The sequence below is a fragment of the Schistocerca cancellata genome, chromosome 6 (genome assembly GCF_023864275.1).
Source record: "Schistocerca cancellata isolate TAMUIC-IGC-003103 chromosome 6, iqSchCanc2.1, whole genome shotgun sequence".
NCBI classification, from domain to species: Eukaryota; Metazoa; Arthropoda; class Insecta; order Orthoptera; family Acrididae; genus Schistocerca; species Schistocerca cancellata.
The window spans coordinates 397,935,185-397,962,437 of record NC_064631.1 but is presented as its reverse complement, the minus strand read 5'-3'; the positions used below and the strand labels follow the sequence as shown (position 1 = coordinate 397,962,437).

The 27,253-nt window shown below is 43.1% G+C and overlaps 1 protein-coding gene across 1 annotated transcript in view; it reads left to right on the top strand.

Annotated features, from left to right (window-relative positions):
- Positions 1-26,857, top strand: part of LOC126088346 (uncharacterized) — a 28,725-nt gene extending 1,868 nt beyond the window's left edge. Inside the window, exons 2-3 of the mRNA XM_049906482.1 lie at positions 1,305-1,523; positions 26,681-26,857. Coding sequence (XP_049762439.1) covers positions 1,305-1,523; positions 26,681-26,857 — 396 coding nt within the window. The remainder of the gene's footprint in view (positions 1-1,304; positions 1,524-26,680) is intronic.
- Positions 26,858-27,253: the final 396 nt, after the last annotated feature.

Here is a 27,253-nt window from a genome sequence, read left to right as displayed (position 1 = left end):
GGAATATGTAACGCTTGTAAAGAGCGTTAACATAAATTAAAAGATTTTTTTAATTTACGTATTGTCAGCTAGAAGCATACGATTCCAGTAAAAGTTTGTATAATAATTCATTACGTCTCAGACGCTTAAATATATATAGAATATCCACATTACCGCTTTTGGCAAATATCCAGTATCTTCAAATGTTATAAAATCTACCACAAAGCTTTGTTCAGGTATACAGTGTGAGTCAAAAAGAACTTTACAACTTTGGAATGATATAGAAATTTATTGAGACAACTTACATAATCGCTAGATGTGTCATTTTGTAGCAAACAATCTCAAGTTTGATTCACATAGTGCATCAGTACCCCATTCCGCCACCAGGAGCGCCAGCGCACTGCACAGTTAATGTAAAAGTAAATGTCGTGTGACTAGGCCTCCCCGTCGGGTAGACCGTTCGCCGGGTGCAAGTCTTTCGATTTGACGCCACTTCGGCGACTTGTGCGCCCGTCGATGAGGATGAAATGATAATGATTAGGACAATATAACACCCAGTCCCTGTGCGGAGAAAATCTCCGACCCAGCCGGGAATCGAACCCGGGACCTTTTTTTTCGTTGCGTTTGCTCTGGGCGGACGTCACAAGACATCCGTTCAAGTTGATCGTTGATTCTTTTACTCAGTTTTTTATTACAGAGGGCGAGCAGCCCTCTGGCCGAACACGCTGGGCTACCGTTCCCCTCGTCGCCACACTTGTTCTTCGTTTGATTTCCTCAAATGGAATGAACGTAGCTTGTGCTCACCTATTTTAAATTTATCACTTCTGAAAAGCACACTTTTCAACTGGAAATGGGTATTTGAACTAGTGCTAACATACGGACCCACAGATGTCTGTGCATTACCCAATTTCAGCGCACGCAAGTGCTTGCATTTTGCACGTGCATCCACGTGATTGGGTCACTTCAGTGCTAAATAACTAGGAAACGGAGTAACGTGATGATTTTTTTAAAAAAATTATTTCTCAGCACAGACTCCCCTGCAGTATCCTTACAAACTTTTCAGAAAGTTTCTGACAAACCTTAATAAGAAAAATAATTTGAACTTCAAACATCACGAAGTCATCTAATCTGTATGCAGTTTTGTAGTGTATTTTATTACATGTGAAGGTGGCAGCTATTTGCGAGAAGCGGTAATGTGAATATTTTATAAATACTGAAACCATCATGACAATATATTATACATAAATTAAAAGTGCAATAGACGTAGTATGAGATAATTTTTCGTAGCGTTGACTAACGAAGTGTGTCCTGTTGTCTTTTTGCAGATAGTGGGAAACGGCAACAAAATCCGAGTGCGCAGCAACTCTGGCTGCATCCAGGTCACAGGCAACGACAGTCGCGTGCTGGTGGAGCAGAACGGAGGCAGCGTCTGCTACACGGGCAACGGCGGCAAGGTGCGCGTCGTGGCCACGGTAGGCGGGGGCTGCGTCACCTACACAGGGAGCGGGGGCCGCGTCAAGGCTCCCGTCGCCACCCCCGCCCCCGCCCCCGCCGCCTCCGCCACCACCGCCCCCAGAGCACCCGTCTCGCCGCCGGCTGCCGCCGCCCCCACCGTCACCACCACGCGGCGTTTCAAATCGCGCAGCATGACGCCGAAGGAGCAGGCCACGTTCGCCAGTGCGTTTCACATCCACGACCAGTGCCTGCAGTTCGTAGTAGGCGGCCTCGTGATCGTCTCCTAAGAGGCTCAACTCGGCTTCCCCAGAAGACGTGGCCGCAACCAACTCGGCACTCCACAACTCTCACTGGACCCTGCCTGTCTCCACGTTCCTTCAACAGAAGCACGAGAGGCTCATTCATCCCTTTCTGCAAACTAGAACATCCACATCGCTCAAATGATACTCGACGTATGTCGACAGGTTTCAAACAACCAATATTTTCCCAACAGGAAAAGGCTGTTACCCTTCCAGTGGTACACCAGGTATCTCCAATTACAAATCTACCTCATGCACTATAATCACTCCTCTGAGATGCCACCTGCTGGTCCAGAGTGGTACAGTCTCCATACCTTCCCACAGAAACACTCCAGTGCCGTTCATAATTACCATTCTCTCATCCCAAACTACACGATTCCATTGATCCAAACCTACCTCCTCTACTCATCCCAAATACCCACCTGCTGGTTCAGTGTGGGTTAGCTTACAGTGAAAGTCAGAAGAATAAATACTGCTTCAGTGTCCATCAGTCTACACTGGAAGACAGAAGTTTGCCTTCTGTGTGCATTGGCAGTACCTTCGTGACCGTGATGCCTAGGTTGGTGGAAACTCACCTATCACCTCAGATGAAGACTGCACAAGTTAAAGACAATCTAATCAATCGAGTTCTGCATGAACAAGAATCTCCTGCATAATTTTGTTCTCCTGTTTAAATCATCTCAGCCATTATTCAAGGAGATGTTCCACCATCACAAAGCGCCCATCAGTGCATTTAATGCTCTGTATCCATATCGGCGTGCTCCTTCAATCGGTCGCTCTGCTTCATCAATTGTCATAGTAGAAGAAAGTGTCTTAAAACGAAAGGACTTCAATGGTTCTTCTTTCAGTGTTTTAAATGGACGTGTTCCTGAAGACATAATTGTGGGACTGAGGTGAAACGTATCTTTTGATTTACTACAGAGGAACAATAATGAAGTTTGAAGGTGGAGCTAACACCTGTGATTCTGTTAAGTAGTTATGCTGAAATATGTAACTATGGACTGCTATTTTTCTGTGCCTCGAAGAAATGGACATGCCAGAGTTTACATAAATGAATCGTGTAAAAGTTCTGAATCAACCAGTTGATTTCTTATGCCCATGTATGAGTGCATTGTCGATAAGTTTTGTTCTACGAAGCTGAGACACCAAAGACGCGCAAACCTGTGATACAGATTTATTTAAGTGTGTAATCAGTATTATGGTTCCTTTTGGTTATTGTTCCTCCATGCTGGTCTTGCCATTTTTGTGTCCGCAGAGGCCCGCTTTATTCGTATATCACAAAGGTCAGGAACCTTATTGTTTTGATCTGACTATTGTCTTCCAAAACTCGTTTATTTATTCTTTTTTAATAAAAATTTTGTTTCAATTGAAAAATATTCTCTTTCTTCTATGCTGCTACCTGTGAACTATTCCACTTACACAGAATACTTAATTTTCTAAGCCCTAGGTCTTGGGAAGTATAAACAACAGTGAAAGAAAATGGCAAAACTACAAACATCGTGAAATAAATTTGTCAACAGATTGTTGATATTCTCCTATTTATTTACGTCTATGTAGTTTCTCATTTAACTTGCATCAGGAAATATGAATGATCTCTACCAGGAAAACAAATACAGCTGAAGCACTTCCTACAACGTCCGACAGTTCCCACGTTGAGTATCATTTATTGCAGTTTTATTTTGCATTCGCAACTTATATCTGCCACTAATCGTTTGATATTACGTTTAGTTAGGCATTCCAAGCAGAATTACCAATATGTGAAATTTTTTGTTCTTTGGTAATGCTATTACTTATTCCTGCAATGTTGAATGTTATAAATTTCATGAACCATTTTTTTCCTCCTTATATCGTCTGTGAGAGTGAATAGAAAATATACATTAAATATCTAGTTCATAGAATCAATAAACAGTGCTGAAACGAAAAATTAAGTAGATCTGATTGTTTTTTGCAATTATAACCTTGGTTACTGTACAACATTAACAAATTGTGCCAGAAAATCAACAATCAAATGTTTAAAATCTTGATAACTATAGTCAGGTACAAAAATTAGCTTTATGAGAAGATAAAACCAAAGATTATGAGAAGATGACCGAGTTTAATATCACAAATAGAGACGAAACACACCCAAGTTAAAAAAATATACAGTAGAAAAAGAGAACGCCTTACTCTTCAGAGAAAGCAAATAAAAACGCATTCCCATTTCCTATGTGCACCACGTGTTTTGGTACTATTAGGTTGGAATAAGAAGTAAATGGGTAACACAAAATCAAATGAGCAATAGATACGAATCGAAAACCAAAAGCACCATGGCTGTACAGATGTGAATCTGCTTTCACAGTTAGAAAAGCACAATATTTAAAAATTAAAGAACGTAGTTAACAATTGTATTTTATATTGTGTTTTGGAAGCTGTTGTGTGAAGCGGTGCTGTTTGTCCCAGTTTACAAACGACAAAGAAGAATCTCTCAGAAACAATGTGAAGCTTTATAAGCACTGCATATATAGAGATAAAATGGACTTACATAATAAAAGTCAAGAAGAATAAAAAGCTACAAACAGGCAAGGTATGTGATAAAAGTGAACTCACGAACAGGTAGAGGAAATTGAGGAAAAAATCTAAAAGCAATTTAAAGAAGCAAATTTCGTAGGATTTGACAATATAACAACATAGGTCGAAATCAAACTAACGCTATTTAAATTCTAGAAACTACGGAACTTAACAATTATTAGTAACTATAAGATAGCCAAAATTACAGTTACAAAATTTTTCTAGGGAGGATATGAAGAGAGAAAAATCAAGAAACATTAACACCATCTCACAATCTAACAAAAGCTAACAATGAAGTAGGAAGATGACGAGAACATTTCTAACAAAGACTTAGAGGTAAAGTAATACGAGATGTCAGAAATGTGTTATTAACACATTACAAATTCATTTCAACGCTACCTTCACGGAATTAGCAACTGCTGCACAATGCAGTCAGGTAGTTTATGTCAAAGCATACAACAAACTGCCGTTTGTTTACGCGATAAATGAAAAAAAAGTATTTGTGGGACCTGTCAGGAATCTCCTGAGAGGCTAACTACTGGCTTCAGACCCCTTATCATATATGACACATCAGAGGCTGATTTCGATATCAACTATGAAATGCCACACTACAAGGTGATTATAATTGAACTGTATAAATAACAACACTTCTCAGAATGACATCAAATTGCAACGGAATGTTATCGGAGAAGAGAGAAAACGTATGGCAGAAGAAAAAAATAGTGTGAAACTCGATCAATAGATGGCACTGTATGTGTCAGAGTACGTAAATGAAAACACCTGCCATGCGCACAGCCCATTGAAGTTGGTGTAAACACACCGGGTACACGACTTTTCCTCCTTTCGCGTCTGCGACGTTCGCCATGACTGTCTCAAGGCAGGATCGCGCTCTGCTTGTAAAGCTGTATTACAAGAATGATGACAGTGCACACGTCGCGCTTCCGAAGTTCCGGACAGTGAAGGGTTTGACAAAAGGCGTTGGTCCGATAACTGCCGTGGGTCTGCAGAAAATATGGGTTCTTTTGGTGTGAAACCTGGTCGAGGGAGGAAACGAATTGATTCGACGTTAGTGGAAGCAGTGGCCACAGCAATGCAGGAGGAGACGAGTGGTAGTGTGCAAACGCGTAGTGCACGGAGAATTGCCCAAACATTGGACATACGTGTGAGCACGGTGCGTTAAATCCTACGAAATATCCTTCTATGCTATCCACTCTAAATTACTCATGTGCACGAGTTGCTTCCTGTTGACAGACCAGCAAGAGAGACGTTTGCTTTAGAATTTCTAAAATGGGTCACTGTTGATGGCAAATTGCACAGTCCGTTGGGTATAGGAGGGGGAAGGGGTGTATGGAATGCTCAAATGTATGTGTGAATTTCTAAGGCACCAAACTGCTTAGGTCATCGGTCCCTAGACTTACACACTATTTAAACTAACTTATGCTAAGAACAACACACACGCCCATGCCCTAGGGGGGGACTCGAACCTCCGGCGGGAGGGGCCGCGCAAACCGGGACATGGCGCTTCTAACCGCACGGCAGGGTGTATGGAGATCACGGGAATGTATGACTTCTCTACGAAAATGTAACTTACAGGACATTCGTGCTGACTGTTCTTAAGTATTGCTCGCCTGCCTGGAACTCTCATCAAGTGAAAATTCCCATACTAAGGGCGAATGAAGAGCTGCGTATTTCCTGGTGGATCTGTTAGTTCGGCTCGAGAACACCATACATATGTTAACGGAACTTCAGAACGAGGACAATTTGTCCCGCTACGAATATAAATGCTCTTATGACTACAATAATAAAGACACATATATCAGTGCACTTCAGCACCATACAGAAGCAGTCACAAACTGAGTAAGAAGGGGGAAGTCGCCAATAATTCTGTTATTACGTGCTCTGTGCCAAAGACAGTCCAGTTGCTTGGGGTCTTTGAAGACGTGTAGATTAAATCTCGACGTGTGTGGAGGTTCACAACTAAAATATTAAATTTCTGATTAGGAACAACTGTAGTAATGGTGCCAAAGACGTGCTTATTAAGTTACAAGCAGGAATGTGGTCACGTAGAACTACCGCCATACCAAAACACCTAACAACAATAATTTGTGATTAGCGTTCGTTTCTTTCACTTATCGTTAGATACTTTGACTTTAGGAAAAAGAAATTTTATACGTTATCTGAAATTAGTAAAAAAGAATTCCAGCAAATTTTAATGATGTGTCAGACAACTAACGGAAGGCTACTCACGGTATGAGAAGAAATCATGAAAGTTGGTTGGTTGGTTTGGGGAAGGAGACCAGACAGCGTGGTCATCGGTCTCATCGGATTAGGGAAGGATGGGGAAGGAAGTCGGCCGTGCCCTTTCAGAGGAACCATCCCGGCATTTGCCTGGAGTGATTTAGGGAAATCACAAATCATGAAAGGAGTCTATACAGATGGATACGCGGGAAGTTTTGTGAACTCCCCTCTGGTGCGCAGACATGTGTGAGACTTTTGCGTTGTCATGGTAAAGTTCTTTCTTCAATTTCCTGAGGATAGCACTGCTTTGTGCTCCTGGCCGACACGCCGGAGATCGGATAGGCCTTCGCGCCCAACGACTCACCGTGCTTTTGTTCGCTGCCAGGTCTCTGAAGACATTCTACAAGCGCCTACGAATATCTGCGATGTTCTGATTTTCCGCGAAAAAGCACCCAATGGTAACTCTCTGCTTGGACCGCATTTCCGTTACAGACGCCATTCTGAAGGCTACGTATAGCGCCGCTATCTATTGGAATCTCATGAAACTATAGGCGCCGAAGCGGGAATATTCCACAATGTCCCACAACAAATTCCGCATATTTGCAACCGAAATTGAAGGAGAAAAAAATATTGCATTACTTATTGAACACCCCTAGTACAAATCCATATTGCGTATTGTTAAGAAGAAAGAGAATAACACCAAATTTGGTATCGCTCGACCTACAGTCCTTTCAGTTGTCATCTCCCGTTCTAGAGTAAGTGTTCTACAGTTTTACGACACAGCAAAAAAAAGTCGTTAAGTTCTTAAACAAGCAACAGAAGAAAACGGTACATTTACTTTGTAGCAGATTATGCACAGCTGTGAAACTTCCTGACCGATGAAAACTATGTGCAGGGAGATTGAACTCGGTACCTTGATTTTTGCAGATGAGGCTGTTATGCCTCAGAGCACATACCCCGCAGCAGAGAAACAGTCATCGTGATAATAGCTCCTAGACTGCGACTAAGCCATTTATTCACTGTATAATTTCTTCCTTTACAGCTAGTCTATCAAGATATAACAAAAGAGCGTATGTGATGTTAGGAAACAAGAACGGAGGTAAAGCAGAGCTGGAATAGAAGTGTAGATGAACAGTTCATTCGGTAAGATCAATACCCGCAAAATGAAGCGTGCTACAGGTAAAAGCTGTTCAAAACCCAAATATCTTATAGAAGCTAAGTTTCTCCCACAGGTTTGTAGAACCAGACTATGATATATAAAATGTAACGTGCGCAACGAGAGAAATCTGATTATTCCCTACATTCGCGTTCACGATAACTGAAGTTCCCTTTCCAAATTGTTCCTGGGTTGTTCAAGGTTCAGACTGAATAACGTGTTGCAACCCTGTCTCTCCATTCTCAACTGGTGTTTGCCATACATATCCTTCAGTTCTTACGATTGCAGTCTGTTTTCTGTACAGACAGCCTTTCGCTCCCTGTACTTTATTCCTCATTAATTTAGAATTTAAGAGTGTATTCCAGTCAACATTGTCAAATTTAATTACGTTATATATGTTAATTTGCTTCTCTCCAAGCTTACCTTCTAAAATAAATCGTAGAGAGAGTAATGCTTCCCATGATCCTTTGGAACGCAAACTGCTGCTCCCCAGGTCGCCTTCTAGCAGTCGATCTAGTCTTCAATCGTATTTCCCAATCACGACTACCTAAATTTGTGGTTCGGTTATACGCGCACCAGCTCTCCGAAATTGCGATTATTAGATTTTTGTTGAAGTATGAGAGCACACTATTTGATCATAAGTATCCAAACGCCTTTTTATGCATTTAATGTGGAGCTGTGACCACCTTTCTCCTTTCTGATGGCTTCAGCTCCGCTGGTGGCTCTTTCAATGAGGTGTTTGACTTCCTGTGGAGGAACGGCAGTCTGTTCTTCCTCAACAGCCGAAACTAGGTATTGACGCTGGACGCTGGGGTTGCAGCAAGGTCAACGTTTAAACTCATTACAAGGGCGTTCCATTGGGTTCAGGAATGTTATTGTCCACAAACCATTGCCGCAAAGATGCTGCATTATGACAGGGTGTGTTGTCACACAGTACACAATGTTCTAAATGTGTGCACCTCCTTCCACAGTCGGCGTGTAATCTCCCCACGGAAAATTACCCTCTACCACGCAATAATTAATAATGGTCAATCAAATCATCCACATTTATTTACGTATGAAAAGTATCTGAGCAGATTTTCTAGTAATATATGCGCCGACAGCTCGTCGACGCCAAGGTATTTTTCGAGTACGTTTATTCTTTGGAACAACAGAGGTACACAGGTGTATGCTCCATGGTCATTATAGTTATAGAAAGAGAGATAGAAAGAGAGAGAAAGGAACAGCTTCGGAAAGTATCGGTTGGAAGATTTTCGTATTGCAAAAGGAGATTTATTTACTCTTCTTCGCGAAAAAGCGAGGCAGGAAAGTTTGTGCCGCTAGCGGGGTAGACAAAGAGAAAGAAGGACTTGTAAAAGTAAATTTCATGAGACTAAAAATCCACGGAAACGGAACATGTACGGAAATGGATTCAATATACAATTTTCCTCAGAAATAAGGTTTGTGACCATTTCATTTTAGAGTGAATGACGAATGCGTTCTCTGTCTGAATTGTTGATGATTGTCTGGGGCCTGTAATTAATTGGGAAGTTTCAGCTGTGACGAAGAGAGCCTGCAATCTCTGAGTTTTATTGAAATCGTCCAAAAAGGCTTCGTCCACATCTGAAATTTTAGATCTGTCGTCAACTGAACGAAGTGTTCAAAACGATCGATTTTTTCCCAACTGAATGCAGCGCTTAATAATAATAACGTATGTGAAGATCTTTTCTAGCAAGCCAGCCGCTGAATATTAAGAAGAAGGGCTCCACCAGAGATTTTAATAGGCTGATTTCATGTAACTTAAGACTTTCAGCAAAATCGATTTAAATAGTAAGGGCATTCATTAGAGGCGTTTCCTTAAATGCAATAAAGATAACTCGCTCTAACCACAAAAATCCTCCACATATCGTGTAACCTCTCAACAGTAAAAATATAATTATAACATTCACATTTAGTGTAACTTCCTCATAGATAAATTCCGTAACCTTGCAATAACAACGTGACTAACCTCCCAATAACAAATGTGACTCATATATAACCTTTCAATAATTAACTGACTGTGAATCTAAACTGGTAAATTTGACGTCAGCAGTGCTGCGACATGGCCCTGAAAGATCACACTGAATAAACTGAAAATTCTTACCTCAATGAAGTCGCCGGATAAGCGTATATATCTGCACCTATAAGTAGTTTTTTTTTTTTGCAGAGCCCTTTGCAATGCTGGCCACTAGATTTGTCATGTATAGAAACAAACAACTGATTTTACTTTACGATAATCGAGATGACCATAGAAATTAGTAAATTCTTTAAATTCAGATGAATGATTGTCAAAAAGTTAATTATATAAAAAAGATTATCATTAAAAATTGTTTTGAAAAATTTACATGGGACTTGATATAACAATAGTACAAATTTTGTTGTAACAAACTAGATACGCGTGCGGCTGCTTTTACCTGATACTACATAGCCCAGGCACGACCGCCCCAATTCGGCCGACTGCGAGCTACCACAACTACTACTGACACTGCTCTTACTGCAGCCAACATTGTTCTCTGTTCTGAGATTCTCTTATAGCATACATATCGCAGGCAGCGCGTGAGCAATCCATCGAAATTACATCTGCTCGAGTGCGCTAGCAATAAATTCCTTAGTCATGGACCTCTTACAACCACAACGTCACCTCCTCTGCACTTCACTGTTGCCACCTCAGTCGTGGCACTTAGCGTTCTTCAGGCACTTGCCGAACCCAAACTGCTCCATCGGGTTGCCACAAGTATAGAGCGAGCAGAATACATAGGCCGGTAGATACACAAACGCCAGGGAACACGTGGTGGGAGCGGTAGTGGTGGGGGCTGTGCGCAGGCGCTATAGGGGAAACGCCGAGCGCTGGAGGGGAAGTGGCGTTGTAAACTGAAGTCTACACTCACATTTTTTGTAAGTAGGTCTCCTTCATGCCCGCACTTGGATGGGATGGTGACCATGAGAGGTGGCATGCCTTTGCAATGCACACAGTGGCTTGCCCCCTCTCATACTTACAGCAATCATCTTACTCTTAGTAACTCGATTTGGGGAGGTACAGCCGAGAATGGTCATTACAGTGCTAGTATTGAGAACTCGGAAGATATGAATGTTTTCCTCTCTAATTGCATGCAGTGAAGAATTGCTATTCATTCCCAAGTGGCATCTCTTGTCGCCTGGGTGGTCTAGAAAGACAGGAGTGTTCTGCTGGTCAAGGAAGGGTTATGCCGGCTGGTGTGAGCGACTGGCTGAATGGCGTGGACGCTGCCCAGACGCCGACATTGTCAAAAGAGCGGGACGACACGCCCACGGTGGGTTCTGAGGGAGCGCCTGGGGTGAGATATTCTGTTTCTTCGCGGAAATTCGGTAAACACACCTTCTGGAGAGCTATGAGCGAGGCGTGGGCACGACATGAGTTCCCAGGCAGTTTTCGCTGGCAAATTCCCGCGTTTTCTGTAAAAGATTACCTATGATTGGCTTGATCAGGGAAAAGCTCCGTGACGTAGCAAAATCGGCGCAAAAATTGGCCCCAAGTATCTCCATTGGTGTAGAAGAAGTGCTTCGGCAATAGAGTGGAATATTCTACCGGTTATCAAGTTGCTGATTGGCTCGTTTAACCACGGCCACTGTGGTGGGGGTGGAAATGTACTGGGTTCGGCTTGTACGGGTGCTCTGTGATGGGAGTCTAGTCTCGCCTTTCGCTCTGAATAGGTTACAAGACTGAGCACTCTTTGCTCTTGACAGTCTGCCTTCCGATGGCTGTCTAATACACTTTTGTTCAATAGTACCTGTTTGACAAAGTTGCTGAAGATTCAGCTTCAACGCTAAAGTCTGGAGCCGAGCGACCGCTACGGTCGCAGGTTCGAATCCTGCCTCGGGCATGGATGTATGTGATCTCCTTAGGTTAGTTAAGTTTACTTAGTTCTAAGTTCTAGGCGACTGATGACCTCAGAAGTTAAGTCACATAGTGCTCAGAGCCATTTTGAGCCATTGAGCTTCAACATAACTTTCCGAGTACAGTTGGCAATTGAGCGTTCTGCGTACAAACGGCCTATGTTGTCCGTCTTGAGCAGTTTTGGCTAAAGTTCGCTGTATCGGCGTTACTGTGTGATTTCGCTTCTTAAAAACAATCATTGTACCATCAGTAATTGTGTGGCGGGCTTTCTTCGTCTCCCTCAGATGCGTATTTGAAATGCTAGGAAGTCCTTAGTCTGGAACAACCAGGCCAGGATAATTAGTATCGGGATATAGCCGGGGCATTATCATCACCATGATGGGACGTCGAAGCAACCAGCCATCGCCTCCGGTACGCCAGATCGTGTCCTTGCAGTTAAGAAGACAGCCTGGTAATGTATGTCCGCAGCACCAGCAGATTAGGGAATTTTGCTACGTCATAATGAGAGCTCAGCAGAGCGCACATGTTTCCGTACTTTCCATCTTTGTTCTGTCTTGGGTTCTCATTGCCTGAGTTCTCACTACTGTTGCAGCGCAATTAATGTCGGGTTTGCTGGGCGTTTTTCTTCAGATTTGAGTTGCAAGTAACTGGCTCCACATATCACTTGGTCATAAACGTCACAAGCTAGTTTATGGACAACTTCACCTTCACAACAACTATCTGTGTATCAAATTGACGTATTGTAAATGTTTCATGTGTTTTTCATTTTGAATTTAGTTAGAATAAATCCAGTTGTTATCTTGAACAGAACTTTCATTCTGTAGTTCTTTAGAGCAACCCTTTGACCAGTCACCACATTAATTAAACTATCCACTGTCAATTAATTTTTATCAATCTAAATTACTGCAGGTGCCAAACTCTTCTCTACTCCAATTGCAGGGTCGAATACGATCAGTTCGCGTTTCTTTTTTAATCCATATGCAACAGCAAAAGTCGGAGTTAGGAAAGGGGGGGCTTAGAGCATCATTTCCATATGCAAATTCTAGGTGAATTTAGTGCAAAACGCACTGCTATCCCCGGCACCTCGCAACCATGCACAAAGATCTATGGTCACAACTGCTTAGGTTAGTATCTAAAAAGAATTCCGCCGAAAAGCAGCGCTTTATTTTCGCTTGGCTTGTTAACCATTTGTAACTTTCAGAGAAGTGTCACGAGTGGCGAATTTTGAGTAATTTTACTGGCGCGTTACAGTTTGCTTCTTTTGCCGAAACACAGCGGAGTTTAGACAGTCTCACCTCGCTAACACATCGGCAGACACAACTGCGAGAGAATTCGGAAATAATGGTCTATTAAGTTTATTAAGTGAGGAACTGAGGGAAAGCATCTTATGAAAAAGCATATCCTTGGTAAAATAAAAAAGTGTAATGACTTGACTTACGTTGTTCCAAATCCCATAGCATTTCTCGTTTCATCAGCTATCGGTTGCCCTTAAAAATTACATTCTTTCATCGAAAAAGTCTATAGTTACTGGAATAATACGGTAGATAATGAAGTTTTGCATAATAACCATATAGAAAAATACTCTCTCTTTGCGCGCTTATCGTTTGCCAGAATCTCATTTCGATATCTGAAACCGTTTATGAAATATGAGGAATGTTGTGGATATTTCACTCTGTCTTTATCACTGGCGCAGCACGATTGCAAATGAAAGCGCTGCGTCAGATCAAGTTTCTCGAGACTGGTGACAGATCGAGAGCTCCACTCAAGTCTAAAGAAATCTTCAATGCGTTAGCTAAATTTCTTACGCAGCAATATACGAGGGTCACTCTAAAAGAAATGCACACTATTTTGGTAAAAACATAGTTTTCATTCTGCATGTGTGAAAGTTTTACGGTGTGTAGACACATCCTTCCCACTTGTTTTCAAACTTAGTTCAGTCTGTTCCCGTGAGTGGCGCCGTCACAGCATGTCTTCAAGATGGCTGTTACACTTGACGTTCATCAGAAGCAACATTCTGTCATAGAATTCCTGTGCTGTGAAAACGAGACAGTGGGAAACATCCACAAGAGGTTGAAAAAGCTGTATGGAAATGCTGCTGTCGATCGCAGTACAGTTAGTCGGTGGGCAAGCAGATTACGTGATGAAAGCGGGCACGGCAATATTGAGGATTGTCCTCACAGCGGCAGGCCTCGTACTGCACACACTCCAGACGATGTGCAGAGAGTTAACGAATTGGTGACTGCTGACAGACGCATCACAGTGAACGATTTGTCACACTATGTTGGGGTAGAGGGAGGAAGTATTTGCAGAATATTGAAAGTGTTGGTGTTAAAAAAGGTTTGTGCCAGGTGAGTTCCCAGGATGTTGACAGTGGCTCACAAAGAAACAAGAAAAACGGTATGCAGCGAACTTTTGGAACAGTACGAGAATGGTGCAGATGAATTTCTTGGAAGAATTGTGACAGGTGATGGAACATGGCTCCATCATTTTTCACCAGAGACGAAGAGGCAATCAATGGAGTGGCATCATGCAAATTCACTCAAGAAAAAGAAAATTCAAAACCACACCTTCTGCTGAAAAAGTTATGGCTACGGTGTTTTTCGATTCCGAAGGACTCTTGCTTGTGGACATCATGCCAAGTGGAACCACCATAAATTCTGATGCATATGTGACGACACTGAAGAAACTTCAAGCTCGACTGAGTCGTGTTCGAACACATCGGCAAAAGCAGGATGTTTTGCTGTTGCACAGCAATGCAGGGCCACATATCAGTCAAAAAACCGTGGAAGCGATCACAAAACTCGGATGGACAACACTGAAACACCCGCCTTACAGTCCTGACTTGGCTCCATGTGACTATCATCTCGTTGGGAAACTGAAAAACTCTCTTCGTGGAACAAGGCTTGAAGATGTTTTCATTGCAAATATTTTTCGAACTTCACGTAGTGTCTCACTTCCTCATAATTATCACAATAATTGTGACCATAAAAGAAATGGTGGGCACATCATAATGAATCTGACGTAAAGCTACAAGTAAATCAAAAAATGAAATAAGTCGTTTGAGAACGATCGCAGGGCGTGCGCCTAGATTCTGTCATCGCCGACCGGCTGAAAGATGGTAAACGCCTGACGGCCTCCCCTCCCAAACAAACGAATGGACTCGCCCAGCGCTTTGGATGAAAACTGCGCATCACTGCGCAGCGGCCACCGCATCTTGCCCGATTCATGACTCCAAATCACTCGCTTCTGGTCGTCTGCTGTCCCTTGGCGTCGCTTTTTACACCACCTCAAGCGTCGCTTAGCACTGATTACAGAAATGTGTGGTTTACAGGGAGTTGCTTGACCATTGTGCCCTATTCTCTGTCACTCCCTGTGCGCAGTAAATCTACTACCTCAATTGCTGGTAATACTTTGCATCTCACTAGTGATTCCTCCCGCTGATTTCATGGTAATGTTTACAACTAGAGATGGGTCGTGTGTGAACTAATGGGTCCCAAGGAACGGTTCATCAAGATGAACGGAACGAGCTATGAACGAATTCTAAGGAACGGTCTTTCATAGTTCACTTCGGCCGCGGCTTTCTACTTAATACACTACTGGCCATTAAAACTGCTACACCAAGAAGAAATGCAGATGATAAACGGGTATTCATTGGACTAATATATTATACTAGAACTGACATGTGATTACATTTTCACGCAATTTTGGTGCATAGATCCTGAGAAATCACTACACAGAACAACCACCTCTGGCCGTAATAACTGCCTTGATACGCCTGGGCATTGAGTCAAACAGAACTTGGATGGCGTGTACAGGTACAGCTGCCCATGCAGCTACCACAGTTCGTCGAGAGTAGCGACTGGCGTATTGTGAAGAGCCAGTTGCTCGGCCACCATTGACCAGACGTTTTCAGTTGTTGAGAGATCTGGAGAATGTGCTGGCCAGGGCAGCAGTCGAACATTTTCTGTATCCAGAAAGGCCCGTGGAGCACCTGCAACATACGGTCGTGCATTATCCTGCTGAAATGTAGGGTTTTGCAGGGATCGAATAGAGGGTAGAGCCACGGGTTGTAACAAATCTGAAATGTGACGTCCACTGTTCAAAGTGCCGTCAATGCGAACAAGAGGTGACCGAGAGGTGTAACCAATGGCACCCCATACCATCACACCGGGTGATACGCCAGTATGGCGATGACGAATACACGCTTCCAATGTGCCTTCACCGCGATGTCGCCAAACACGGATGCGACCATCATGATGCTGTAAACAGAAGCTGGATTCATCCGAATTCGTGCACCCAGATTCGTCGTTGAGTGCACCATCGCAGGTACTCCTGTCTGTGATGCAGCGTCAAGGGTAACCGCAGCCATGGTCTCCGAGCTGATAGTCCATGCTGCTGCAAACGTCGTCAGACTGTTCGTGCAGATGGTTGTTGTCTTACAAACGTCCCCATCTGCTGACTCAGGGATCGAAACGTGGCTGCACGATCCGTTACAGCCATGGGAATATTATGCGTGTCATCTCGACTGCTAGTGATACGAGGCATCCAGCACGGCGTTCCTTATTACCCCCCTGAGCCCACCGATTCCATATTCTGCTAACAGTCATTGGATCTCGACCAACGCGAGCAGCAATGTCGCGATATGATAAACCGCAAACGCGATAGGCTACAATCCGACCTTTACCAAAGTCGCAAACGTGATAGTACGCATTTCTCCTCCTTACACGAGGCATCACAACAACGTTTGACCAGGCAACGCCGGTCAACTGCTGTTTGTGTATGAGAAATCGGTTGGAAACTTTCCTCATGTCAGCACGTTGTAGGTGTCGCCACCGGCGCCAACCTTGTTTGAATGCTCTGGAAAGCTAATCATTTGCATACCACAGCATCTTCTTCCTGTGAGTTAAATTTCACGTCTGTAGCACGTCATCTTCGTGGTGTAGCAATTTTAATGGCCAGTAGTGTATTTCACTACGATCAGCCACGTAACGCTACAGTTGGCTAAACGAGAGGTTTTGCAGAATCACGAAAATTACAAGTGTGTTAGAATTCTGTTATGAATAAAAACTCTGTACTCCAGGGGGGAGGCAAGTGCCCCCTCTTGGAGCCTTCCATCTTCTGTCACCTATGCTACTAGTTTTCAATTTTTCATAAAAACCGTATATCAAGCACAAATAAATGGTGAACGAGTAAAAATGAACGTTTCCCAAAAAAGAGCGATCACCAGTGAACTACTTCCCAAGAACGAACGAGTCTGCCCATCTCTATTTACAACCACCCTCTGCAAAGCGCGACGGTCACTATCCGTCAGTACAAGAAGTCTCACTGCTCTTGGCTTAGCTGTGGCTGTTGCTTTGCTTTTCAAGTCACATGGCCAAAAGTGACTTGGGAAGCTTTAGAAGGGTTGAAATGCCCTTAATGGATTTGTTACTCAGGTGATTTCTAATGACAAGCCCTCACCTGACGGACCCAGTCTGCTGTTGCTGCTTCTCTAAGGTTCAAAATGGCTCTGAGCACTATGGGACTTAACTTCTGAGGTCATTAGGCCCCGAGAACTTAGAACTAGTTAAACCTAACTAACCTAAGGACATCACACACATCCATGCCCGAGGAAGGATTCGAATCTGCGACCGTAGCGGTCTCGCAGTTCCAGACTGCAGCTCCTAGAACCGCACGGCCACTTCGGCCGGCCTTCTCTAAGGACAACAAAATACTCCCCGCCTCGTTTTACACTGGCGTTGCACCTTTAGTGACATCTTATGGTCAGTTCCGCACTACACAGTGGTGTCCAGGTTACATTTGGTCAGATAATTTACTTCGACTATCACATATGGGCCTACTCTACGTACCAGGGGAAACTGTTCTGTTGTAGTTGGTTCTCTGAGGGAGAATTTTGAGGGAAAGTCGTCTACTGCATTTCAGAAGTCTTTCAGATGATTTTTTTCCATGACACTATATGCAGTAGATTTAGATACAACTAGCAGAATTTTTCACCAACAAAGCGGGCTCGATGAAATTCCCTCGTTGGGTGTGTCAGTAGATCAACCAAACCCTCCAGTTATCATAGACATGCAGAAGCCTCAGAATACTAGCAAATATGTTGTAGATCAAGGGGATAACTGAAGACTTAGTAGGACACTCAGTTCTTATCACAAAAGACCTTCGTCTTCCATAATCATAACAGTGACACTTTTTGAAGGCCCACACAACCGCCAATGCCTTCAGATCTGCCATAGTGTAGGCCCTTTCACATCCTGACAGCACTCTGCTTGCAAATCCGATAATTCTCACTTCCGTCTTGTCTTACGATTCATCGGTCTGGAAAAGGTAAGCACTGTAAGATAAGGTATTCATTGCAATACAAAAATCCTTAGTCACGTCGGGGTGCTGTAAAGTGTCAGAATTTACAAGTGACTGTTTAATTTCACCAATGTCATCTTTACACAATTCGTCCAACACCAATGCGCAATCTTCTTTAGAAGACTCAGTAGTGCCTCACTATTGAGTAACTCAATGGGGACGAAGCACCTAAGGAATTAAGTAAGTCCCATAAAAGCTTTGAGTTGCCTCTTTTTTCTTGGGGATGGGAACTGCTCTATTGCATCCATTTTTGCCGGTTCTGGTACTATACCTTGGCGCGAAATTATATTATGGCCCAGGAATTTTATTTCACGCCGTCCGAACTTAGATTTATTTAAGTTGGCGGTTATGCCTGCGTCCGCATACTTAGCCAGTACTTTGTTAATCAGTTCTAAGAATTCCTGCCAAGTGGCAGTCGCAATAAGCAGATAGTCGACAAAAGCTGTCACACGATCTAATAGCTCAGGTCTGAACACAGTATCGAATGTGGTGATAATCGCGCCTGCGCTTACATTCAAACCAAAGGGCAGAACTCTAAACTGGTAACTTTTACGAGTGAGTACGAATGCAATGTATTTCTTCGATCTTTTGGACAGCCTGATTTGCCAGTACAATGATCGTAAATCGATCGAGGTAAGGTATTTGGTTCCAAAGTTTTTCTGAATCCGATCTTCCGGGCCCTCGGGTCTTGTCGTGAGAGGTACAATGATTTTGTTGCCGTCACGTGTATCCCGCACCTAGGAAATACTACTGACAGGCTTAGCCATAGCTAACAGTGGGCTGCTATAGGGTGAGAAAGAAGTATTGATCACACCTCAGTCTAGCATTTTGCGTAACTCCTTCATCACGGCCTATTTCCTGAGACCACGGCACAGAATAGACAGCACAATACCAGATCTGATGTTCATACACTTGCATGTTTTACACTATCCTTGTATCACCCCTGGTTTTTCCTTGTAATGTGGAGTAATCTTACTAGCTCACATTGTTGCTCGACACTTAAGTAATCTGATTCTGCCTGCGCCATATTACCCACATTACGTGCTTCTTCGTTATGGGCAACATTTATCATACAATGACCTTCCTCATGTCGGTTGTTGCGTAAAAACAAAACATTTGGTTGCATGCATTTCACCTTGACCCTGTGGCAGTATTTACCATGATTGTCATTGGTTTTTACAAAATCCAGTGCAATCTTCTCTCCATTGTCTACTATGCAAATAAGCCCACGTGAAAGGTCGATCTGTGCGTCCCTCTCGAGCATAAAGTCCCACCCTAGGAACGCAGGAACTGACAGATTATTTACTAATAGAAAAGTTCAATAAATGGCTCATTTTCATACCATGACACCAGCCTGGACCTGACGTTTAATCACTTGACTTTTAGCACTAATAACCAGTACAACATTACAATTTTGTATGGAGAATATAGGGAAATGCTTGACCTGATTGACTCATTTGAAGAAGCTGTAATCCTAAAATGAAAGAGATCTCCTGTGTCTATAACTTATTGCGCATCAGCACTGTTGATGGAACCATTAACAGCGTCTTGAACCACTTCCACTAGGTCTTTCGTAGAACTACGGGTTTCCTGAAACAACTTGTCTCAGGTCATCCCCGTCTTTGTATCGCAACATGGTTAAATGTCGTTGTGTTGTGCCTTCATTCTGTGCCGCGACCGACTGACGTAGGCCTACAGGGGTCGTCCACAGACTGATGCCTGCGAATATGAACTTTGCTCAGCTTTCGTCACATCCACAAAGCGTACATTGTGTGATTGCATCTGGTTAGGTGATGCACATGTTTGCGGCGACTGCCAGTGTTGCCGTTGACTACTGTCTGGCATCGACATAGCCGACATCTGATTAATGTGCACGTTTTGTGGCTATGTGGTGGCGGCGCTGTATTTTGCGTCCACCCACCGGTTCCGGGAATCTGCCATGACCCGTTTGCAATCCTCATATTTTTACTATGGTTTCTATTAGCAAAACCGTGATCATTTCATCTTTTTCCATTATAATTATTGTTGCTACCGTTTTGGTAGTTTCCGATGTGATTGTATCTGAAACCACTGTTTCTGTGGTTATCGTCATTGCGGTGATTGTTATTGTTCCAGTCATCACTGAAAGTTTAACCGGCGATATCTGATAAAGCTTTCCTCTTGCATTAAGTTTGTCAAAGTTGGTATGCCTGGTTCCGCGTAAGTCATACTTCGGTTTGTCTCATAGCCTGTGTTATTACACGACACTCTTTCATTCCTAGTCACTTGTTCATACGAGGGCTGTTCAATAAAGAATGATCATAATTTTTTTTGACGAGATTCGCCGGCCGCTGTGGCCGATCGGTTCTAGGCGCTTCAGTCCGGAAATGCGCTGCTGCTATGGTCGCAGGTTAGAATCCTGCCTCGGGCATGGATGTGTGTGGAGTCCTTAGGTTAGTTAGGTTTAAGTCGCTCTAAGTCTAGGGGACTGATGACCTCAGATGTTAAGTCCCGTAGTGCTTAGATCCATTTGAACCATTTTGACAGTCTTTAAATACCTGCTGGAAACCATTTTTTCAGAGGTCCTTCAAAATCGCCTCCGCAGCCCTCACCACTTCTTCTGATGATTGATAATGCATCCCACGAAGGCGTTTCTTCATGTTAGGGAATAGAAAACAGTCACATGGGCTAAATCCGAATTATGGGGAGGGTGAGGGATGCACTTGACACTGATTTTTGGAAGATATTCAGCGACAACATTGGCAATATGCGGCCGCGCATTATCGTGGGGCAGCATCCAGCCGGCTTCACGGAAATGTGGTCTTTTGCGTCTGATATGTAATGTTTTTAGGACATCCCTATAGTATAGTCCAGTTACTGATGTGTGTGTAGGTACAACATGCTGATAAACCATTCCATGAATATCAAAGAATGAGGTGACCATAACGTTCCCAGCAGAAGCAACCACTGAATATGTCTGACCTTGCCTGCCTCTCACAGGCGGGGACCAGGAGTCCCAACTATGAAACTACTACGGTGTGTTCGTTGCACGTTAAGCTAACAGAATATCATAAGATTAAATTTTAGTGCGAGAAATTATCACCATAAAAATTATGATCATTCTTTATTGAACAGTTCTCGTACATAGGCGGTGCTGTTGCTGTATTACTATACCGAGGAACTGTGTGGCTTATATCATTTAGCTCTGCGTTATTTTCATACGCATTTGCCTGTCAGGTTCTCCGACCTGCGTTTGTCGGTTACCTTGCAGCATGGGGAAACTGGCCTGTACGATTACCCTAAACTAGTTATCTCCTCAAGTAAGCCTTACAAGTTTCACCTTTGCCATAACGTACCTCTATTGTGGCATTTTCTACCCATCTCTAGACAGTCTCCCTCATCTGTGTACTCATTTCGTCCACAATTGAAGTGACTTTTTTCGTGTGGTCTAAAGTGTCATGAGATTCTTTCATTCCTTTCAGATCTGCCGTCAGTTTCCTCACTTCATCCGGCAAATCTTTGCAGTTAGTCTGCAGACTAGAGATGTCTTCGTGAATACTATCTAAATTCTCCTTATTCTTCGCGATAGCTTTATCGCGAGCACCTAATACTACATTTAGTCTTGATACTAACTCCTCATCTCGAGGAGTTACTGCTTCATTTAGTTGTTTGATCATTTCCATCTCCATAAGTTCCTGCTTAGCACCTCGCTCTTTTTGTAATGTAGCCTGTTTGACTTCATGCTCCATTTCTAATAAAGCCTGCTTCCTATCTCGTACCTTTTCAGACTCGATCAGGGGTTGTTTTTCCCTAAGAGCCTGTCGCTCTTCACGCTATTTTCCTAGCCCAGCTTACTTTTCTTCGCGTTCTTTCTGTCTTATATCCAGTTTTTTTAACAGGATACTAATCAAAACCGGTTCCTGGTACGATCTATGTTAGACGATCAGCTGACCCTGCCAGATTTATCCATAACATTTTCACTACTGGTCGTGGGACACATATTTCCTTTGTCTACTACGTCCCATTCCGATACAGAATACTTTCATTTTTAGTGTTTCTGCTTTCAATGTGTGAATTGTAGTTGTCGGTGAAGTCTGAAATATTGTCGCATCTGTTTCCTGCACATTGTCATTCTACTCAACGTCACGGATTTCCTTCCGCTTTGACCTAACCATTGTGCTAAGCCATTATTAAACTTCACAGGTAGTACACATAAAATACAAAAAAAAGTTATAACCAAACAAACAAATATTTGCACCAAATTGTTTATCGGGCTGCTCTTAAAATGGCTGCAACAATTGAAAACTGTTTCTCAGCTGCTATTTCGCAGGTAAGTCGTGCTGCGTTTACCTATAGCCCGTTCAAAAAATGTGCTGTGCGCATGTAGCGTAAGCTTACTGGTAAACGACCTGAAAGTCAACACATGCACATCGGTCCTTACCTGTGATAGCTCCTCTGAATAATACTGCCATACAGTTTAATATAAGTGGCCAACTCTAGTTTATTAGATAATTCGATTTTGTTTACTTTACTTTCCTTCCTCTCAGTTTCATTTAAATTTCGAGAAATATATTTATTAGTATGATACAACGTATGACTTTATACATACAAAATTCAGATAAAATTTGTTTATTGGGCCCCACGCTATGGAGTGCCAGTGTAGTATAATCGTGTATGTATAAGGGTTGGAACTTTAATTGTGGCAACTATTTATTTACAGCTCGTACAAAATAGATACGTCCAGAATGAGATTTTCACTCTCCAGCGGAGTGTGCGCTGATATGAAACTTTCTGGCAGATTAAAACTGTGTGCCGGGCCGGGACTCGAACTCGGGACCTTTGCCTTTCGCGGGCAAGTGCTCTAGCAACTGAGCTACCCGAGCACGACTCACGCCCTCCCCTCACAGCTTTACTTCTCCCAGTACCTCGTCTCCTACCTTCCAAACTTTACAGAAGTAAAGCTGTGAGGGCAAGGTGTGAATCGTGCTTGGGTAGCTCAGTTGGTAGTACCCGTGGTCTAGGGGAGCCGGCACGGTAGCTCAGCGTGTTCGGTCAGAGGGTTAGCTACCCTCTGCAGCAAAAAACTGAGTGAACAGATCAACGGAGAACCTAAATGGGTGTCATCGGACGTCCGCCTTGAACAAATTCAACGAACAAAATGAGATCAACAAAAAAAAAAAAAAGGGGTAGCGTCTTTGATTCATAATCAAAACGTCTTCGGTCCCGGGTTCGATTCTCACCACTGCCTAAATTTTTCGGTCAGAGGGTTAGCTCCCTTTGTAATTAAAAAAACTGAGTTAATCGATCAACAACGAACTTAAACGGATGTCCTACGACGTCCGCCCAGAGCAGATGCAACGAACAAAATCGAACAAAATGAGATAAAAAAAAAAAAGTTGGTACAGCACTTGCCCACGGAAGGCAAAGATCCTGATTTGGAGTCTCGACCCGGCACACAGTTTTAATCTGCCAGGAAGTTTCAAAATAGATACGTGTTTCAAATTTTTACTGACCTTCGAAGTAGTCACCAGCATTGCGTATAATCCGTTGTAAGCGATGTGGAAGTCGTAGGATACTCTTAGCAGTGCCAGTTGTGTTGACAGTTCGAGCGGCGAGGTCTATTGCCCGACGAATTTGCAGCTACTCTGAAGCGAATGCCGTGAAGTGTGTCCTTCAGTTTAGAAATCGAGTTGAACTTACAAGGGCTTAATTCAGGGGAGTGCAGTAGGTGGGACAGCACTTAGCAGCTCTATCAGTCAAACAAATCAGTAACAGCTTGCACTGTACGTGCTTGAGCATTGTCCTGCAAAATGATGGTCAGGTCCTGCAGAACATGCCATCACTTCTGTCTCGATGCTGTTCATTTTTAGAACACAATCTACGACCAGCTTAGAAAATGGTTCAAATGGCTCTGAGCACTATGGAACTTAACATCTGTGGTCCTCAGTCCCCTAGAACTTAGAAGTACTTAAACCTAACTAACCTAAGGACATCACACACATCCATGCCCGAGGCAGAATTCGAACCTGCGACCGTAGCGGTCGCGCGGTTCCAGACTGAAGCGCCTAGAACCGTTCGGCCACCCCGGCCGGCACCAGCTTAGAGACAGAAGTGATGACACTTTCTGCAGGACCTGACCATCACTTTGCAGGACAATGCTCAAGCACGTACAGTGCAAGCTGTTACTGATTTGTTTGACTGATGGAGCTGCTAAGTGCTGTCCCACCTACTGCACTCCCCTGAATTAAGCCCTCGTAAGTTCAACTCGATTTATAAACTGAAGGACACACTTCACGGCATTCGCTTCAGAATTGCTGCAAATACGTCGGGCAACAGACCGTGCCGCTCGAACTGTCAACACAACTGGCACTGCTAACAGTGTACTACGACTTCCACGTCGCTGGCAACGGGTTATACACAATGCTGGTGACTACTTTGAAGGTCAGTAATACTTTGAAACATGTATCTATTTTATACGAGCTGTAAATAAATAGTTGCCACTATAAAAGTTACAGCCCTCGTATACATTGTGTGTGTGTAAATGTCAATCAATGATCTGTGTGTACTGTAATTGTAACATTTTGTACGAAATTGTCTTTTAAACAGATATGGTTAATTATTTTTATCACAGATTTTCTTATAATCTTTCAAACTCCAAAAATGTCAACACAGATTTATTCTTCCAACATTTCAGTGTGTTAAATAACTGATTACAATTATTTTGTTTTATCGAAGTTAAGTTATTGCACACGAAAGGAAAAACGACGTGTGAACATGATCTCTTTTGGTCTCCGGGGTTGAAACTTTATGGTTCGTATGTACTCATATTTATTAGTAGCACACTGGTTTGTTAATTTTAATTTCATGAGTCATATTTAGTTATAGCTTTTTCGGTAAAGTTGCCTACGTGAAAAAAGCGTACTCGAAATTTGGGGCCCGGTATGTCAAAATTTGCATCAGAAAACGAAAATAACAACTGAGATGCTTTAATAATTTTATAAACGCACAAACTGAATAAATTAACTCAATAATGTCTGGGCTAGAAGAGCCACAATTACCAAAAATAGTTGTGCCGATCGTAACGGCGGACAATCATAGGGTAAGATCGTAAGTGATAAAACCTTTAATAACTGCAGGCAAGGACACAATTCTTCTATAAATAAATGATGGTTGCAATAGCTGAAAATAACATTTTAGATTCTGGAAACGATTTGGATAAATTAACAATTTTTAGACTTATTATAGACCTCTCAGTCTTGCTAGATCAGCGATGTTATTCCAAAATGTAGAATGTCTTCACTTCTATCAGACAAATGAAAATTAACTGAGTATATATTGTCTTTTTTAATCACTGTTTACACAAATAATAAATCATGCATATTGTCTTTCTCCTTTTCACTCGATGTACTTCACATGAAAAAATGTCAATTTTTTCACATATTACAGAAAAATATTAAGTCTTTTCTTCTTCAAGTATATTCACGGGGAAAAATATGCCAGTAGACGGCACTTGTGATGGTGAAAGGGGTGGTGACAGAAAGGGTTTGAGGGGCTGCTCAAGGGTGTCTACTTACGAAAAGAGGAAGTGGGAGTAGTTTTGAGAATATGTGGCAGTGGCATTCAAACGAAATATGGAATGGATTGCAAGGATGACCTGATAGAGGATATGTGAACGCTCAAATGGGTGGATGTTGTGATCAAGCAGATGAGTCTTCAACACTAGGAGTAGGACGCAGGGAGTTGATTAGGTGGAGTTCTGTGTCAATAGGGCGGATTGGGACGGTCAGTTCAGGTTTGGTTGGAGGAGATTTGACTGTACACCTTTAGGAGTAAGGGGGATGGGACTAGTTGCAAGTGTTGCAGGTGGATAGGTACTGGATGTTGGGATAGTGGTGGTACAGTGGGGGCAGATAGGAGGATTTTTGCGGTCAGAAGTTAATTGTTCATTGTAGATGAGGCATTTGTGACAATGGTAGGCTTGGGTTTGGGTTCAGGAAGCCTCAAGTTTGTGTTTGCAGTGATAGGTGAAGGCTCCATTCTGAAGAAGGACTCTCCGAATGCAAATGAGGAATATAGGACCAGAATGGTGATGAATTGGAATTGATTTTCGGATTTTGGAGTCAGGATTGGAATTTAGTTGCCACTCAACTCCACCACTTTGACCTCAGGGTTCAAACGGTTCAAATGGCTCTGAGCACTATGGGACTTAACATCTGAGGTCATCAGTCCCCTAGAACTTAGAACTACTTAAACCTAACTAACCTAAGGACACCACACACATCCATGCCCGAGGCAGGATTCGAACCTGCGACCGTAGCGGTCGCGCGGTTCCAGACTTAGGCGCCTAGAGCCGCTCGACCATGGCGGCTGGCCTGACCTCAGGGTCCACCACCTTGATCACAGCAGTAAGAGTTGGCAGGTGATGATGGGGCTGGCGTTGTCTGGTTTGTGATGGGCTTATTATGAACAGGAGGCATGTGGACCAAAGGTGGTGGGAGGTACTCGTCGCAGAAGGTAGATTTGTAAATCAGCATCAGAGAATTTGATGATTATGGAGTCTGCAGGGTACGAGTTGTGATACGTTGAGGTCTGGGAGGTGCTTTCTTTTTTCGATGGAAAGTGTTTTGGGATTGTGGGTTCTAAAACAGGGATGTGAGAGAATGAAGGAATATGTTGGAGACATTTGTGTGGTGAAATGGGAGTGGATTACAAAGCTGATGCAGCAGCAGTTGGACAACAGAGATAGGTGGTGTAACTGTACTAGGTGCGTTGCAGGAATCATTTGAGGACAGGGTGTCACAGGATATTGAGGGTGGAGTGGGGCGAGATTTTGCTCAACTTCTCTTAGTTTTCGTACCTGGAACTGATAGAGTTGAAGCTGATGCAGATATTTCTGATGCATCCATATCTGCAGAATTGTTGTTGGTGCTGGTCTGGTTGTTGCTGGTGTAAGTGTGGCTGGACCCAGATGTAGCGGCAGTGGCAATAGTAGTGACAATGGAACAGCAGGAAGGGCTGATTGCGCAGCTGACTGGTGCAGTTCTGATATTGTAATGAGGTGTGGTGATGGTGACGGCATCTGCGATGATAACAGAGCTGCAATACATGCTGGAGTGATGACACCTGCAATATAAGGAGTTGATTAAGTCTGAGGAAGCAGTGTGTGAGAGTGGGAATGTAGATGGGCTCATCTGAGTAGTGAGGAAGGAGGGAAAGAGGTAAATGAGGGAACAGCAGGTGGGGACAGTGAGAAGAAAGTAAAGGAGTAGGAGGAGGGAGCGGTGCACAGGTGTGAGTAAATGATTATGGATGTCGTAGGTTGATACATCATTGAATCAGTGTAGAGAC